At 48.4% G+C, this 16,444-nt stretch overlaps 1 protein-coding gene across 1 annotated transcript; it reads right to left on the reverse strand.

Moving 5' to 3' along the window:
* Positions 1–1,179: 1,179 nt before the first annotated feature.
* SLC25A28 (solute carrier family 25 member 28) lies at positions 1,180–15,290 on the reverse strand. The gene is made up of 4 exons (XM_049764306.1): positions 14,997–15,290; positions 4,783–5,011; positions 3,677–3,733; positions 1,180–2,219 (listed from the first exon to the last, which is right to left on the reverse strand). Exons 1-4 carry the CDS (start codon positions 15,273–15,275, stop codon positions 1,714–1,716), a joined length of 1,071 nt encoding a protein of 356 aa, XP_049620263.1. The 5' UTR covers positions 15,276–15,290; the 3' UTR covers positions 1,180–1,713.
* Between the last annotated feature and the right edge of the window lie 1,154 nt (positions 15,291–16,444).

A 16,444-nucleotide genomic window follows, 5' to 3' on the forward strand; every position in this document is an offset into this window, starting at 1 on the left:
TCCAACTGCCTCTTCAAACTGCCATTGGGTGGGGTGGGAGGAGATGGGGCTGTTTTGGGGGGCTATAAACCCAGCCAACCAAGGTCTTTCTTAAAGGGGCAGACCTGTTTTATGGCTGGTGCTAGGCTTCTGCTGAAGTAATGTAGGACAAGACCCGAGGGCCACAGAAATGCATCCTAACAAAATGAATGACTGATGACAAAACAAGGAGAGGTGGATGTCTGAGGTACAGGGAGGTGTCAGATTTTCACTCTATGCCTCAAAGAACCTACTCAAAATAAGGCCCACAAAGCACATGAGAATCACCAGGGACACTGAGTGTCCAGCACAGTGGTCAACAGGTAGGAGCTTCCTCAGGGTCCCTGTAGGCTGGGGCGGGTTCTCAGTTTCCCTACAGACGAGAATAGTCACTTCTAGGTCTAAAGAGCTCAGTTGGGGTCTCAGTTGATTGAAGACAACTGTATGACCCTGAGACCCCAGTAACTTCGGCTTTTCTGAGCTGATCTTTGGTCTTTGCTATAGGATGCCTGTATTGCCTACTCCTGGGTCCTGGTACAACTAAGCAAGACCAAGCAGTTTTCTTCATTTTACTTTAAACCTGTGCCATTATATTCAAAAGGAGTTTGTGGTAGACAGTAATTGCCTTATTTTTTTTAAGCCAAAGTTAAGTCTTTTAGTCAGTGTATTGAGATAACTTAATTAATGTAATTATGATGATTCTTGGATTAAAATCTGCCAACCTAAAAGAAAAGTAAAGCACTTCTTCAAACCCTTAAGTTAATATCAAATGAAAACTGTTACTTGTTAAAAACCAGAGAAATGTGACTGACCCTGCAATCTTCGTGGCTTGAAGCTTCACTGGATAATATGCTTGCAACTGCAGGAGGGAGTAGAGTTGAGGGTGAGAGCAGAGATCTTTCCACTGCCACCCACTGCCCAGGGGAAAAAAGGTGCTGGTGGGGATCAAGAGTAACAGTTTAGGGAGGAACTGTCAGGGCCTATTGTTCTTGCCATCAGAGAACTTTCTTCGAGCCTATTACTGAAACAAGGGGAAAAAGGCCCCAAAGTCTTCAATCATCAAGAATATCAGCAGAAACAAAAATTACATTCTCCCCTTAGAAGCAAGAACAGTTGACAGCATTTCACTTCCCCTTGGGCAAGACAAACAGAATGAAACTATTTCATTGAACGGCTTTTTTATTAGGAACCAGGAGAATGAGCTGTGTATTCCTCTCTAACAGTTTAGAGCAGGTCATGGGGCCCAGGATGCAGGTGGTCAAATGTGCCATGGATGCGCTCTGTAGTGGTCACTGGGCCCAGGATGCAGGTGGTTGAATGTATGGTGGATGACCTCTGCAGTGATCGCCAGGCCCAGGATAGATTCAGTTGAATGTGCTGTAGATCTGCCCTGTGGTGGTCAATGGGCCCAGGATGGAGGCGGTTGAACGTGCCATGGAAACAACCTGCAGTGGTCACCAGGCCGGGATGGAGGTGGTAGAATGTGCCATGGGTGAGCTCTGCAAAGGGCCTGGAAGGAAAGGTGCTGGCATTGAGGCTGGCAGGAACTGGTGCTCGCCAAAGTACCAATGGCCCAGGGAGAGCCCTCTAATTCTAACTCCATTCGAGGCTGGAGCATGCCGGGAGGCAGAGGCAGCGGCTAGAGTGAGTGGGGTACAGCCTGGTGTCTGGGCCCCTGGCTTCGTCAGTGCCTTCTCACTTGCTGGCTCTCCAATCCTCTTGCTGTTTGGTGAGGATGTATTTGAAAAACTCATACACAGACCACGCAATGGCCGTGGAGGGGATCTGGTAAATGACTCTCGCCTGAACCCCTCGGAAGTAGGCGGTCACCCCGCCTACTTGGTACACCGTCCTGAAGGCATTAGCCATGCCTGTGATGTTGGAGTTCCATGCCAGGGATTCCTGGGTGTTGAGCAGTGTTTTGCAAACGTCCAGTGGGGTGGTGGCGGCGGCAGCGACAGCTCCAGCACAAGCTCCGGAGAGCATGTGGGAGCTGGGGTTGTACCGTCTCTGGGGGTTAAAGTGCTCCTGCAGAAATTCATAGGTCATGAAGTGGATGGCTTGGAAGGGAACATTCATGGTTAGCTGCGTGGTATAGCTGCGGTAAAAGGCGCCGGCCCCTTCGTTTTGCCACACTGCCCGTACACAGTCCTTCACCCGGTGATAGGGGGAGTTGTACATCTGCATCCTCTGCTTGACCACTAGCGGCGGCAGTCACAGAAGAGTTCACAGGAGGGTTCAGTGGGCCAGCCAAGGGGATGGGTGACAGAGAGAGGGAAAAAGAATGTGAACTCCCAGTTTGCCTGGTAGGGTAGGAGTTATCTTTTTGTTTTGGGGCCATACCCAGTGGTACAAACTCAGGGGAATATATAAAATGATGGGAATCAAACCCAGGTTAACCATGTTCAAGGCCTTACCTGCTATAATATCTCTGACCTAGATGTTGTCTTTTTATTTTTGAGGAGTGGAAAGAAGCAGGCCAGTAAAGTAATAAGAAAAATAACGACATATGTAAAAGCTTAATGGGCTAATGACATGCTTTGCATGGGGGAGGCCTGGACTCCATACCTGGCATCAGAAATTCCCTCAGCACCACGAAGAGTCACTCCTGAGCACAGAGGCATGAGTATCCCCTAGCTGAGCTTGCTGAAGCCCCCAATAGGTCTACTTCTAGTAGGATTTCTTTAAATGCGGCCATAGTTAATACACAGGTCATATCTGAGTTTTTAAAGACTCTTGTTTCTTTGAAATCAATACTAAGGACATTCATTGGTCCTTTTCTACCTCCCGAAACAAATTACACACAGCAGCAATGAACATAATGCACTCGGCCTGCAGGTACATAGCATCTAACTCTCAGCTAGGAAAGGAGGAAGCACTATGATACCTAAATAAAGACATTAGCCGAGGAGGTGGCTTGTTTCCAAGCATCTTCATCTCCTGTGAGTGCAAGAGCTCAGATCTGCTGCTTCACTCTGCCTTGCCCAGGCCACAGCCTCTCTTTATGGGGCAAATCTGGAAACGCAAGGCCTTATGGTGACAATGTTCCCCTTTCAGGTTTGCTTAGGTAGCGAGCACATCCTTGTCCTGAAAGCTGAGGTCCAAGCTGCAGAACAGGGGCTGAACTCTAGTTCCTCCTTTTGTAATCTTAGCTCAATTCCCTTCAGTCCACAGCTGGAACTGAGCCAAACCCAGCCATGCTTAGTGGTTGCTCTGAACTTACTGCCCAGGGACTATGCGTGTCAGAGTCAAACCTGGGGCTTCTGTGTGCAAAGTACAAACTCCAAACCCCTTAGCCATCTCCCCAGACCCAAGAGCCTATTTTTCTTTATAATATCAAAATCCAGTATGCCCCTAAGAAGAAAAGTGAAATAAGTTACATTTCCAGATGAAAGTCAATCTACCTTGAAGGTAGATTCCAAAGAAGGTCCAGGGAACAAGTTCAGGGGAGTCCTGTCTTTTCCCAGAGAAACCCAGAGATGAATTCAATTTCAGAGGCTCCTTAGGGGTGCTCCCAACATGGAGGGAGTACCCTCTAGTGGTCAAACTCAGAAGCTCAGCAGCATTGCCCAAGGCTTTCACCTGCCAGTCAAGATTGGAGGGAAAACATGGGCAGGAGGGCAGCTGCCCACAGAGGGAAAGAAGAAAGAATTGTTACCTTCTGCTGGATTCATGGCTGCATCATGAAGCAACGTGGCCACACAGCCGGCTGCACCTGCAGAGGAAAAACAACTGCCACATGTAAGGCCATGAGAAGACGGCTGACTCACTGCAGCCACACCGGGAGTGCTCAGGGGCCTGAAGAATCCCACTGCTTCTCCACTCCTGCTCCCAGTGGCCTGCTCAGCCCACCAGTGGGGAATGTGGCCAGAAAGAGTCCATGAAAACGGACATTTCTGAGAACAAAGGTGATTTCTGACCTAGAAAGGCGAAGGCACTGCTGCCAGGGGATGCTCGGGCCCCACCTGCCTCCAGGAGAGTGAATGTGTGGAGGACCTGGGTGTTCACTGATCTGTAGCCCCTGTGCTGTCTGGCTTATCTCCAAGTAGCCCGCCTTTACCTTGCTCTGCAGACTTATTTCTCAGAATGGACAATACCACACCCTGGATGGATCCAGCGGGCAATAGTAGCCTTGGTTACAAAGGGTGGGAGCACTTTGTTTCGGGTCTAAAGGTAAGATTTCTCAGGAGAACTGTTGATTTTTATTTTTTTCTCTGAAAAAATTCTGTCTTCCTTCCCTTCTTTCCATGCTACCCTCAGCCTGCCCTCCGAGTTCCCGGGACAGAAGTCCCTCGGCCTCATCCCATAACCACGTGAGCTGCGTCTGGGCATCTGGGATCCTGAAAAGGTGAGGTGGAGAGCTGGGGCTCCATTAGGGTCTTCCTTGGGTACTGGGGCCACCACCAGTCCTGCCCCCAGGGAGCAGGATGCCACCCGCCTATCAAGAAATAAGACCACAGGGGAGGCAGTTGAGTCCATGGCTCCACGTTACCCAGGCATTAGAAGCTGCTGTCAGGGAGAAGATGAGAGAGTCAAGCTGGTAGGTAAGGGAGGAATTGTAACCCTCTGTCGAGGTGCCTCAAGAGACAGATGGGGTTGAAGCAGCCTGTTGTCTGCGCACATCAGGTTTAGAAGTCCCTCCCCTACAATCTGGCCTCCCCCAGCCCCAAGCTTCAGCGCCAAACCATGCTGAGACTGGAAAGCAATTGATAGCAGCAAAGCCCAAAGAGTTGGGGGAGTGGGGGCACCAGGAAGGCTCAATACCATTGGCAACATGGCTGTTGCCCCCAGGATGGATTCTATCACTCAGTGTCTTTTTTAACTTTTCGTAGCAGGCAAAATAGAGGGCATGGGCAGGCCCGGCCCCTGTTGCTGTGACGTTAAGCCCCCGCATGGGCCTCCACAGGCCCTCGGTTCTTATAATCCTCCAGAGGGCCTCCAGCACATTGCGGTATCGGGCTGCTGGGTCAGGCTGTAAGCTCTGCATCCGGGTCTGAAATGAGAAAAAGAAGTGCAAGGTCAGTGACAAGAGCTTCTTGCTCAACCCTGGTACCCAGGCTTTGGGCTTTGGACAGCCTTCCACATGGAACTGTGCCAGCATGCAGGAATGAGCCCTCGAATCCAATTTGACTTCCTTCCCAATGCATACTAAGTTTTTTCCAAGTCCTGAGCCCTCCTTTTTCCTCGACTGATTCATAAAGAGTGGAATGTTTTCAAGGAGCACCTCACCATCTGGGAAGTGTCCTTAAACTCTCCAATGATTCCAACTCCAGCAACGAATAAGTGTGTTCAAAAGTTATTTTGTACCAGAAACTCAGGTTTTTCCACAAAAATAGATTCTAAAGTCAAAGACGTACTTTTTACAACATATTTTAAGCATCATTTAAAAATAAAATGCAGGGAGTTAGAGAGAGATTTGGGTTATGCCTGGCCGTGCTCAAAAAGATCAAGTGCGGTGTTAAGGATCAAACCAGGGGCCGGACAGATAGCATGACGGTCAGGTGTTTGCCTTTCATGCAGAAGGTCGGTGGTTTGAATCCCGGCATCCCATATGGTCCCGAGCCTGCCAGGAGCGATTTCTGAGCATAGAGCCAGGAGGAACCCCTGAGCACTGCCGGGTGTGACCCAAAAACAAAAAACAAAAAGAATCAAACCACGAGGGGCTGGAGTAATAGCAAACATTTGTGTTTGCCTTGCTGACCTGAGACCAACCCCAGCATCCTATACGGTTCCCAGAGACTGCCAGGAGTAAGGAGCAATTTCTGAGTGCAGAGGCAGGAGTAACCCCTGAGTGCCACAGGGTATGGCCCAAAAAACAAAAGGAAGGGAAAGAAGAAAAGAAGAAAGAATCTATCATCTTTTGATAGCATGTCAGATTAAGCAAAAGTCATAATTCTTCAGACTATCATAGGAATTGAGTGTCTAAGTTAAGCTAGTCTTAGCAAAAATATTATTACTATTAGATGTTACTCTAATTTTTTTTTTTTTTTGTGGTTTTTGGGTCACACCCGGTAGTGCTCAGGGGTTTTTCCTGGCTCTGTGCTCAGAAATTGCTCCTGGCAGGCACGGGGACCATATGGGATGCCGGGATTCGAACGGATAACCTTCTGCATGAAAGGTAAACGCCTTACCTCCATGCTATCTCTCTGGCCCTGTTACTCTAATTTTATGAAAAAGTTTACCCTGAAATTAAGTAAGTGAAAACCAAACTACTATCTAAGATTAAGGGGCTTCTAGATTTCTCGTTTATAATTGATCAAATTTCAAAATACAGGCGTAAATAAAATCAGTGTCCATGAAACTTAATTTTTGGTGAAGCAAGGACAATGATTGGAATAAAAGTGTAAGATTGATATGCTGTTCTAGGCAGTTTAATTGAAATTTGGGAGATGAATCTTATTTGTGAATTTCAATAAGGAGTTTATATCTCCTCAGGGACTTTAAAATCCATGAGAGGAGTTACTCAGAGGTTTTAGTAATTTGGCTATTAATAAATATAAATAGGGTCTGATGGCTTAACAACTGTGTTTTCAAGGGCCAGAGAAATAGCACAGTAGTAGGGAGTTAGCCTTGCACACAGCCAACCTGGGATGGACCTGGGTTCGATCCCTGGCATTCTATATGGTCCCTGAGCCTGCCAGGAGCTACCCCTGACTGCTGCTGGGTGTGGCCCAATAAACAAAAAAAAACACTGTGTTTTCATAAGTTTTTTGAAACTGATCTGCAGCAGGGGTGTGTCTCTATGATAGTAAAGTGAAGTGTTGATTCCTGGCAACACATGATTCCTCCTATTAGGAGTGACTCCTGAGCACCTAGTTATAAGTATCCCCTAAGCATTGCTGGGTATAGCCCCCAAACCAACAAAAACTCATCTTGTAAAGAGAAAATATTCAGAAATTAAATGGTTGTGGGACCAAATAGAACAGGGGATTGTCTTGCATATGGCCTAGCCTGGTTCAATCCCCAGCACTGCATATGGCCCTCAGAGCATCACCAGGAGGGAATCCAAGCATAGATCCAGGAAGAATCCCTAGAAGTTGTTGGTATAGCCCAAACATATCAAGTCCCCCAAATAAAAATGACATGGTTCTGCTGGAGTGAATGGCAGTATTTGGGCAACCAAAAAGGTCTTGAAACTGTTTATCTTCAGGGAACAAAGCAATAGTACAGCATGTAGGACATCTGCATGCAGGCGACCCAGGGTTACTCTCCAGCACCACATATGGTTCCCCCTAGCCCTTCCAAAAGTGATATTGGAAGACAGAACCAGGAGAAAACCTTGAGCACTGCCAGGTTAGGCCCCCAAACCAGGAAATGTAAAATTGTAAAAAGGATCTGTCTCCAGATTCCTGGAACCCTTTACTTTACTGGAAATATGGATTATGGTCAAGTTATTGTGAACATTTTTATTGTGTCCCCTGCAGGATGGCCTAGGGCAGTGATGGCTAACCTTTTTGAGCCTGAGTGCCCAAACTGCCATACAATGCCCAGTCCTCTCAATGGCCTGTCCAGCCCTGTTGCCAGGTGAGCTGCAAAGCAGACAATGGCACATTCGCCTCCTGCCACACTGCATATCTTAATTGCAGACCCTTTCCTGCATGCCAGCTGCAAGGCCTTCGCTTGCCACCGCTGGCACACATGCCATAGGTTCGCCATCAAGGGCCTAGGGGACACACCAATACTGGTAACAAAGCTTACCTACTCTGCTTGTCCTGGGCACTTCAAGCTACTAACTCATCATCCCCCAGACCTTTTCCTGTCTTGCCAACTTTATCAGACTTAGTCTCAGAATAAGATGTTACTGGAGTTTGAACCTGTGGCCTCAGATTGGCTGTGCAAGTGCGTTACACCATGGAGCCCTATTTCAAAGAGTGCTTTGAACTACTGAGTCCTTGAACATTTTCCAAACATCTAGATTCAACTCGATATGGCAAGGCACCGGGCATAGTCTGAAAAATATAGGAATGATGGGTTGGGGTCAATACAGGGGTTAATACATTTGCCTTTTTTTTTTAAATATATTTTTTATTTAAGTAACATGATCATATTTGGGTTACAGTCATAACCAGAACACCCCCCTTCACCAGTGTAACATTACCCCCTCCCCCTTCTCATCTTCTGCCTATATTCGAGACAGGCATTCTACTACAGTTATTTGTTTTTAAATTCAGTAAGCTGTATTTTTTTTCCTTAAAGGATAAGAGTAAAAAAATATAGTAAAGGTGTGATAGTGGCAATCGCCGTTGTTTGCATAGGTCCAGAAAAATGGGGAAAATGGAAAAAAAATCCTTGACCTGATTACAAAAAGGCCTCACCCCAGAAGTTTATTGGCATAAGACAGACTCTGGGTTCCAGGCATACCAGTCCATCCTACTCCAGTCATTCTCAAGGTCCCTGTGAAACTTTTTCACACTTTAGCTATTGTTGGTATCAGATTCTTATATTTAAAGACTCTGGATTCTGTGCATTTCTTTTATCGATGTCAGACTGATGTGGAGCATCCTCTAGTTTCAGCATACCATTAAATGCGGAGCGATCTGCCCTGCATGCACACTGTTGCTGAGTCATCTGGGTGTTGGGAGCACTCTTTGGAGTAAGTCAATGCCAAAGCAGTGGTAGGTCTTCCCTGGTAGAGGCTTGGATCCTGGTAATTTTAAAGACAATTGTGGTTGTTTCCATAGATGGTATCCATTGTTCAGGTGTGTGTGGGCGATGCCCATTCTTCTGAAGCCTGAGCCAAATCATTATGTCAATGTTCAGGGTAAAAGGTCTAATTACATTACCAAATTTGTGTTCCCATCTCTATTAGATAAGAACTTGTTTGCATATGTATTATTTTCCCATTTTAATGTGCCTATGCAAAAGAGAAGCAATGCCACAAGATATTGTTGGTGCATCTGGGGGCCGACGAATAAAGTCCAATATTCCCCGTAACTTGAATACACTTGTCTTTTATCCTATCAACTCTGGTTCGAATCACTGGCACACAGAGGATCCAGATGCTGCCAGGTATTCCTGACCATAAAGCCAAGGACTGCATCAGAGTCGCCCCACCGCTGCATAAAGCCTAACAGTTTGCTGTATATGCACAAGCACATGTGAAAACATACATGCACACACACAATGAATGGCTCCCAAAATGTAGTGGCTGAGTAAAAATCTTTTAGAGAAAGATAAACTCAAGTATTTATGATCAGACTTCAATGAAAAAGAAAGACCAGGCCAGAGAGACAGCACAGTGGTAGAGCATTTGACTTGCATGCGACCAACATGGATGGACCTGGGTTCAATCTCTGGCATCCCACATGGTCCCCTGAGCCTGCTAGGAGCAATTTCTGAGCACAGAGCCAAGGGTAACTGCTGAGTGCCACTGGGTGTGGCCCAAAAAAAGAAAAAAAAAAAAAAAGAAAAAAAAGGAAAAGAAAAGACCACCTACTTACTGCCTGGCTGTAAAGAAAAACAAAATTAGTGGAGAAGTATATGACTTGGTAAAAAGACAAAATACGTTTGGGGCCAGAGCAATAATAGCACAGTGAGTAGGGCTTTTGCCTTAAAAGCAGCAAACCTGGGGTTGATCCCTGGCATTCCATATAGTCCCCCAAGAACTGCCAGGAATAGGAGTAGTTCCTAAGTGCAGAACCAGGAATAGCCTGAGCTTCGTCAGAGGTGCCAAAAATGAAAAACGAAACAAAATAGACAAGGTGTGTTTGAATCAGATGGCCCAAATTTGAGCTCCAACTACGGAGTCTTGGTTATATAACTTTATCTCTTTGAGTTTCAATGTTGTCATCTAGCTGCAGACTACGAATGGCTGGCTAAGAGCTGACAAGTAGTACAGTAAGGTAGTTGCCCTGCATGTAGCCAACCTAGGTTTGATTGCTGGCATTTCATATGGTCCCCAGAAATACCTCCAGGAGTGATCCTGAATCTTGAACATAAAGCCAGGAGGAAGCCCTGAGCACCACCGGGTATAGCTAATAGAGTAACTGTGTTTACTGTACAAAAAGCCAACAGGGGCCAGAGAGATAGCACTCCAGTAGGGCATTTGTCTTGCATGCAGCCGACCTAGGCGATTGGTGGTTTGAATCCCGGCATCCTATATGGTCCCCTGTGCCTGCCAGGGGCAATTTCTGAGTGGAGAGCCAGGAGTAACCCCTGAGCGCAGCCGGGTGTGACCACTCCCCCCCCCCCCAAAAAAAAAAACGGGCTGGCGCGGAGGCGCTAGAAGTAAGGTGTCTGCCTTGCCAGTGCTAGCCTAAGACGGACCGCGGTTCGATCCCCCAGCGTCCCATATGGTCCCCCAAGCCAGGAGCGACTTTTGAGTGCATATCCAGGAGTAACCCCTAAGTGTCACAGGGTGTGGCCCAAAAACAAAACAAAAAAACAAAAACAAAAACAAAAAAGCACATAAAAGTCTGTTGACTTATGAGATGCCAGAAATAAGGATTTTTAAAGTAAGTCAAATATGATTCTCATAAATATTCATATCTTAGAATTTACAGATCCATGGCAGTGTTGGATAAGTTGGATTCAAATTATACACAGGGACTTAATAGTTTTTAACCACTAAGAGATATTTTGTGTTTTCATTTTAAGGTTTCTCTGTGGCTCTAGTGCTCTGTATGTTCAGCTTTTCATCTGAAGGTCATGATGAAAGAGAAGCACCGTTGCAAAATTCTGTGTCTTGCTTGTTCTTGAAAATTCCTTCTTGGAGACTGTACAGAAAGCTTGGGAATCAGAGAGAACTAAAATCAGGACTCTGGGGTAAGGCAAGCATACAGCCCTCTATCGATTCATGGCACTATATGGTTCCCCAGCACTCCCAGGTGTAGATGAACAGCCTCCACTATCCACCCTCTGTCTGCCCCCCAATAAACTACAAATCTACCAATTAAACTCCATGGCCTCAGGCAAGTTACCTGCCTCCTTTTCTTCATTTGTAAAACAGTGAACAAGGGACCACTTTCTGAGAACATATTTGATTCTAAATGGTGTCAGCTACTAAAATATCAAGTCCACAGACCTGAATGAGCACTTGCTTCCTCATCTACACTGCAACCCAAAATATAAACTAGCACTTTGTGAAGCTGTTTCGAGCAGTGCATGAATCCAGCTATGAAGGCACATGCCTGGGAAACAACAATCTCCACATATCAAATATTCAATATAGACAAGAAAATAAAATCAGCCAGTTTCACTTCCTAATCTTTCATTAATAAGTGAAATTACGGGGCCGGGTAGGTGGCGCTGGAGGTAAGGGGTCTGCCTTGCAAGCGCTAGCCAAGGAAGGACCGCGGTTCGATCCCCCGGCGTCCCATATGGTCCCCCCAAGCCAGGGGCGATTTCTGAGCACATAGCCAGGAGTAACCCCTGAGCGTCAAACGGGTGTGGCCCAAAAACCAAAAAAAAAAAAAAAAAAATAAGTGAAATTACAACCATTTATACTTGGAGTTTAGAGAAGACTCACTTCCCCTTGCTCTTTAATGTATGACATAGGGAGATGCAGCTTCCCCAAAGGAATCAGCCAGCAGCACTGGAGCCACAGGGATGCCTGTGAAAAGCATCTCAAAGCTTTGGCTTGCAGAGCCTGTCACAGCAGGGAAAGACTAGTGCTATCTTCTGTAGCCCAGGAAAGAAAAACTTGGGTTGATTTGGATTTGAAGACTCCTTTTTTTGTTTTGTTTTGGGGCCACACCTGGTGGTGCTTGGATTTACTCCTGGCTCCACATTCAGGAATATACTCCTGGTAGTGCTCAGGGGACCAAATGGGATGTGCTGGAGATCACACCTGGATTCGCTATATGCAGGGCAAGTGCCTTTCTGCTATGCTATCACTCCAGCCCTTCCAAGCTCAGTATTATGACCATGAAATAGCTGGCTGAGTAACTGTGGCCTGGCAAGGCTACCCTGACGGGCCATGGTCCAGCTCAAGGATAAGTTGTGTCGACCCCCCTTAGTAATCAGATGGGGAGCAGAGTGGGAGGTAGGGTGGGGAAAAGGGGGACAGAAGCAAACTGTGGTTGCTCTTTTAGGCTCCAGCCAGTCCTCACTACAGGTGAGCTGTTCTAGGTTCCCTGCTTCCTGCCCTGCAACCAAGGGGGTAAAAGCACTTCCTAAAAAGGTTTGAATTTTACTTTTAGAGCTACACAGAAGTATTTTGTTTGTTTGTTTTTGTTTTGGGGTCATACCCGGCAGCGCTCAGGGGTTACTCCTGGCTCCACACTCAGAAATCGCTCTTGGCAGGCTCAGGAGACCATATGGGATGCCAGGATTTGAACCATCGACCTTCTGCATGCAAGGCAAATGCTTTACCTCCATGCTATCTCTCTGGCCCCACACAGAAGTATTTAACACACATTTATCCTGGTGGTTTCACCAAGTTCCTTCCAGTCTTTTAAATGGCAGCAATAATGGCAAATGAGAATGATTCTTCTGATACAGGCTTTTGTGTTTGAAAATGCCAGAGTAGTTTTTCCTCAGATCAAAAAGCTATTTTTTAAATGTGAAATTTTGAGGCATGACTGCAAAGTCATACGACGAATCTTTAAAAAGGAAAAGTTCCAATGGTTATTCAAATTAGTAAGAACTTGTCTTTAAGACAGTTGACTTCGAAGGCTAGCAGTGACTTATTCCAATAAATGCTACGGTTACGCAAAACCAATTCTGGAACTCCTCTTTCGTAAGTATTCCCTCAGTGGATTTCTCAGTCCTGAGAATAAATCAGCCTCTAGCCTTCTGGCCTCATTCTGTCTTTGGAATAATTAAATCAGTGTTTCCCAATCAGTACTACTTATTTTAATTCCACAACTTTTTCATCTTATTTGATTCGGAATGATTCTGTTACTGCCAAATCAACTTCACCTTGTCAGAGGACAAAAATTCGTCACTTTTTTCTGTTTGTTTTTGGTGCTCAGGGTTTACTCCTAGCTCTGCACTCAGTGATCATTGCTGCTAGGGTTCAAGTGATCATCAGGGGACCACTCTGGGTCTGTTGTGCGTAAGGTAAGCACCTTGCCTGCTGTATTCTTCCTCTAGCTCCAAAGATTTGCCACATTTACAGTTGTACAGTCAGAGAAGAATTCAGTGTTTAAAGCAGCGATGGCATTCTGCAACTATATAGTGTACGGAAATAACCTCTCAAGGTAATGGGACAAAATGTAATTTATTACAGTTATTATTATTATTATTATTATTATTATTATTATTATTATTATTTTGGCTCCACCAGGCGGTGTTCGGGGCTTACTCCTGTCTCTGTGCTCAGAAAACACTCCTGGCAGGCTCGGGGGACCAAATGGAATGCCGGGGATCAAACTCAGGTACGTCCCGGATGGGCCGCGTGCAAAGCCGCACAAGGCAAACACCTTACCACTGTGCTATCGCTTCAGCCCTACAGTAATATTTCTAAGATACATTATTACATTGTATTTTTTCAAGTCATTAAGTAATTCTCATTGCTCTGCTTGATCTAGTTTTCACCTGATAACTTTCCTGAAACAGCAGCCGGCCTCGAATCCAAACTCCCAGGCATATGTAATAATGAGGCTACTTTGCAGTTAATTCTTAACTTTTGGGATACATTCCACCTAAACCCTGTAACATAAACATCTGACTCTTTTTCTGTGTGTATTCATCCAAGTTGCTATTCCCAATACTCTTAGAGCATTAGTCAATCATTTTTTCCTCTCGTGGACCTTACTCTTTTCTCCTCTTCTCCCCACTTTACAAGGGCATTTAAAATTCTGTCTACCTTGGCCAGTGCAAGTGCTAGTTTCAGTGGGCACTGTCCTTGTTAGGCGTTCCCCTGCAGCACTTTAGAATCCGCCCACACCTACCCATTCCATGACCTTCACAAAGGCCCAATGAGCACTTTCTTCATCTCGTCCTCCACATACCTAAAGCACTAGAGATCCAAGAGTAGACTCTGCACTCTTGGAGTTAATATCCCCTGCCTTTGGAATCCGTTAATGTTTCTCCTAAATGTGCTGAGAAAACATACACCAGAGACTGTGAGGATACTGTTTGACAGCTCTTCCCACGATAAGGAGGCACCGTTTCTACCATAATTTCTCTCCAGGGTTCCCGGGAGTCTACTTCTCCTTCCATTGCGCTCACATTCCGGGACTGGTCTCTGTGCTAATGCAGAACTGTCAGGACTTGGATGCACCATTCCTCCTCGGCGTGGAAGCGGGTAGTTTGACTTTCAGGTGAACTGAGCCCTCCAGCCATCATCACACGGCGTTTTCTTCTCATTTTTCACCAGTCTCATCACGCGCCCTTTTCCCCTTGCAGCCAAGTTCAGGCGGCCCAAGTAAGGCGCCCACCGTTCCTTCTCTGATAAGGGCAAGTTGCAGCGCTCCTTGCACACCCGCGTCCCAGCAATCCCAGATCCCAGCTGGGCTGTCAACGCTCAGGAAATAGGTGGGGTTCCCCAGCTCCACGCACAGGGAAACCGAAACCTCCTTCAGGACGCAAGCAGGCCGAGTCTGCACCGTTTGCAGCCGGGAACGAATCCCGGGGCGCACAGACTCAGCTTTCAAGTGAATCCTTTGTGGATTCGGGTCCAGGCCCTGTCACTTCTAAAGGAGGAAACAGGGAGTACCCGGCTCGTCTTACTCACTCGGACCCTTCGGAAAGAAGGTCCTGTTCTGGCAGGCCACTTGCCATCACCTTCTGCAGATGGTGAACTCACCTGTGCCTCTCTCCTCCCTCCAGGGCCTTGGGCGGACACATGTCTATCTACCGTGACACGGCCACGACCTCCCGGGGGGGAAAAATGGTCTTGGTGCCAGGTTCGACTCCCAGTCCCGTCCTGGATTGCAGGATGCAATTGCATCGATGGTTCTCGCACGGTTCTTACTGGAAGGAACCAGGATCGGACACCCGCTCTCGGCAGGGCTCTCCGGGCTCTGGCCAGGAGGACCCAGAAAAGTGGGCTCAGCACCCCGGGAAGGTTGCAAACTGGGTCCCGGGCTCACCTTGACGCAGTCGACGGGATACATCACGCAATGCTCCAGGATCCCAGCCACGGCGCCCGCCACCATGTGCGTGGTGACAGTGGCTCCCGCCGGCAGCGCTTCGTAGTCCGGGTCTTGCCGTACCGGGGGCCTGCAGGCCCCGGACTCCCCGCCGCCGGTCCCCCGGCCCACGCCCCGCTGCAGCCACCCGTCCAGCAGCGCCGACTCCCCGGGGCTCCGCCCCGGCCCAGCTGTCGGCCCTCCCGCCACACCGCCTGCACTCCGCCCCTCCAACTCCATCCACCCGGGCCAGCTGCGGCGCACGCCGCCGCCGCCGTCGCCGCCGCCGCCCCCCGGCCCCGTAGCGTCGGCCTCAGGCGCGGCCCAGCGAGCCCGGGGCCTCCGGCTCCCGCTAGCAACCTGGGCACGCCCCCTAGCCTGCCATTGGTGCCGCCTCCGAGTAGGCCCCGCCTTATCAATGACGTAAAGAATTGTGTCCGAGCTATTGGTCAGCTTTTCTGTCATTCCTGCCCCAGCGCTGCTGACGTCCCGCCCCTTCCCCTTTGATCTTGGAAGCTTCTTGTTTATTGGCCGCTGATTGGTTGACAGGTCGAATCCACCCGCCCTCGCTGTTTCTGGAGGGCGGGAGAAACGAAAATCTGCGATTCTGATTGGTTCAACCATTCCCGATGATTCGACCGCAGCCATTGGCCCGCACCACGCCGGGCTCTGATTGGCTGGCTCCTGGAAGCGCTCTCCACGCCGAAAGGCTTCGAGGCCAGATTTGGATCCCGGAAGTTGGTGCTGGCGGCAACGCGGGCGCCGGGTTGGGATCGAGTTGGGGAGTTGGGGGCCATGCCGGGCCTGCAAGGTCAAACCGCTCTAGAGTCGCCGTTGGGACCCGCGCTCGAGCAGCCGCCCCCAAATCCAGAGAGACGCGGGGTGCCACCGGGGGCCCCCTCGGTCCGAGAGCTGTGTTCCCGCGGGATCTCGGCCCGGCAGGAGGCGGAGCCACGCCTGGGCCGCCCAGGGCACCTCCTGGCACTGCCCGTGCGGCTTCTCCGGCGGAGCTGCAGAGACCTGGGCGGTGGCCCAGTTAGATGCCCGGGGACTCCCATGGTCGGGAAGGCCTCTCCCCTTGCACGCGGAGTCACCGAGCAAACCCCGCAGCGGTTGAAGGAGCACTAAGGTCTAGCTTCGTCGTGCACCAGGCCTCTCCCCAGGGTGCAGCCAGCCCTGACTGGGCTTGCAACCGGAATCACCAGCAAACCACGCAGTTGTTGCATGCAAGCAGTTTCATTTGCTTTTGTTTGTTTTTGTTTTGGGGTCACACCCGGCAGCGCTCAGGGTTCACTCCCGGCTCTACGCTCAGAAATCGCTCCTGGCAGGCTCAGGGGACCTTATGGGATGCTGGGATTCGAACCACCGACCTTCTGCATGCAAGGCAAATGCTCTACCTCCATGCTATC

The sequence above is a fragment of the Suncus etruscus genome, chromosome 17 (assembly GCF_024139225.1).
Source record: "Suncus etruscus isolate mSunEtr1 chromosome 17, mSunEtr1.pri.cur, whole genome shotgun sequence".
NCBI classification, from domain to species: domain Eukaryota; kingdom Metazoa; phylum Chordata; class Mammalia; order Eulipotyphla; family Soricidae; genus Suncus; species Suncus etruscus.

What these genes read in the sequence shown, in the direction of transcription:
- SLC25A28 (XM_049764306.1), bottom strand. Translation starts at nt 15,275, where the DNA reads ATGGAGTTGGAGGGGCGGAGTGCAGGCGGTGTGGCGGGAGGGCCGACA. An exon ending in CAACAGCCATGTTGCCAATG is followed by an intron (nt 3,734 to 4,782) that starts GTATTGAGCCTT and finishes TTTCCTCTGCAG; the next exon opens with GTGCAGCCGGCTGTGTGGCC. An exon ending in AGCCATGAATCCAGCAGAAG is followed by an intron (nt 2,220 to 3,676) that starts GTAACAATTCTT and finishes TGCCGCCGCTAG; the next exon opens with TGGTCAAGCAGAGGATGCAG.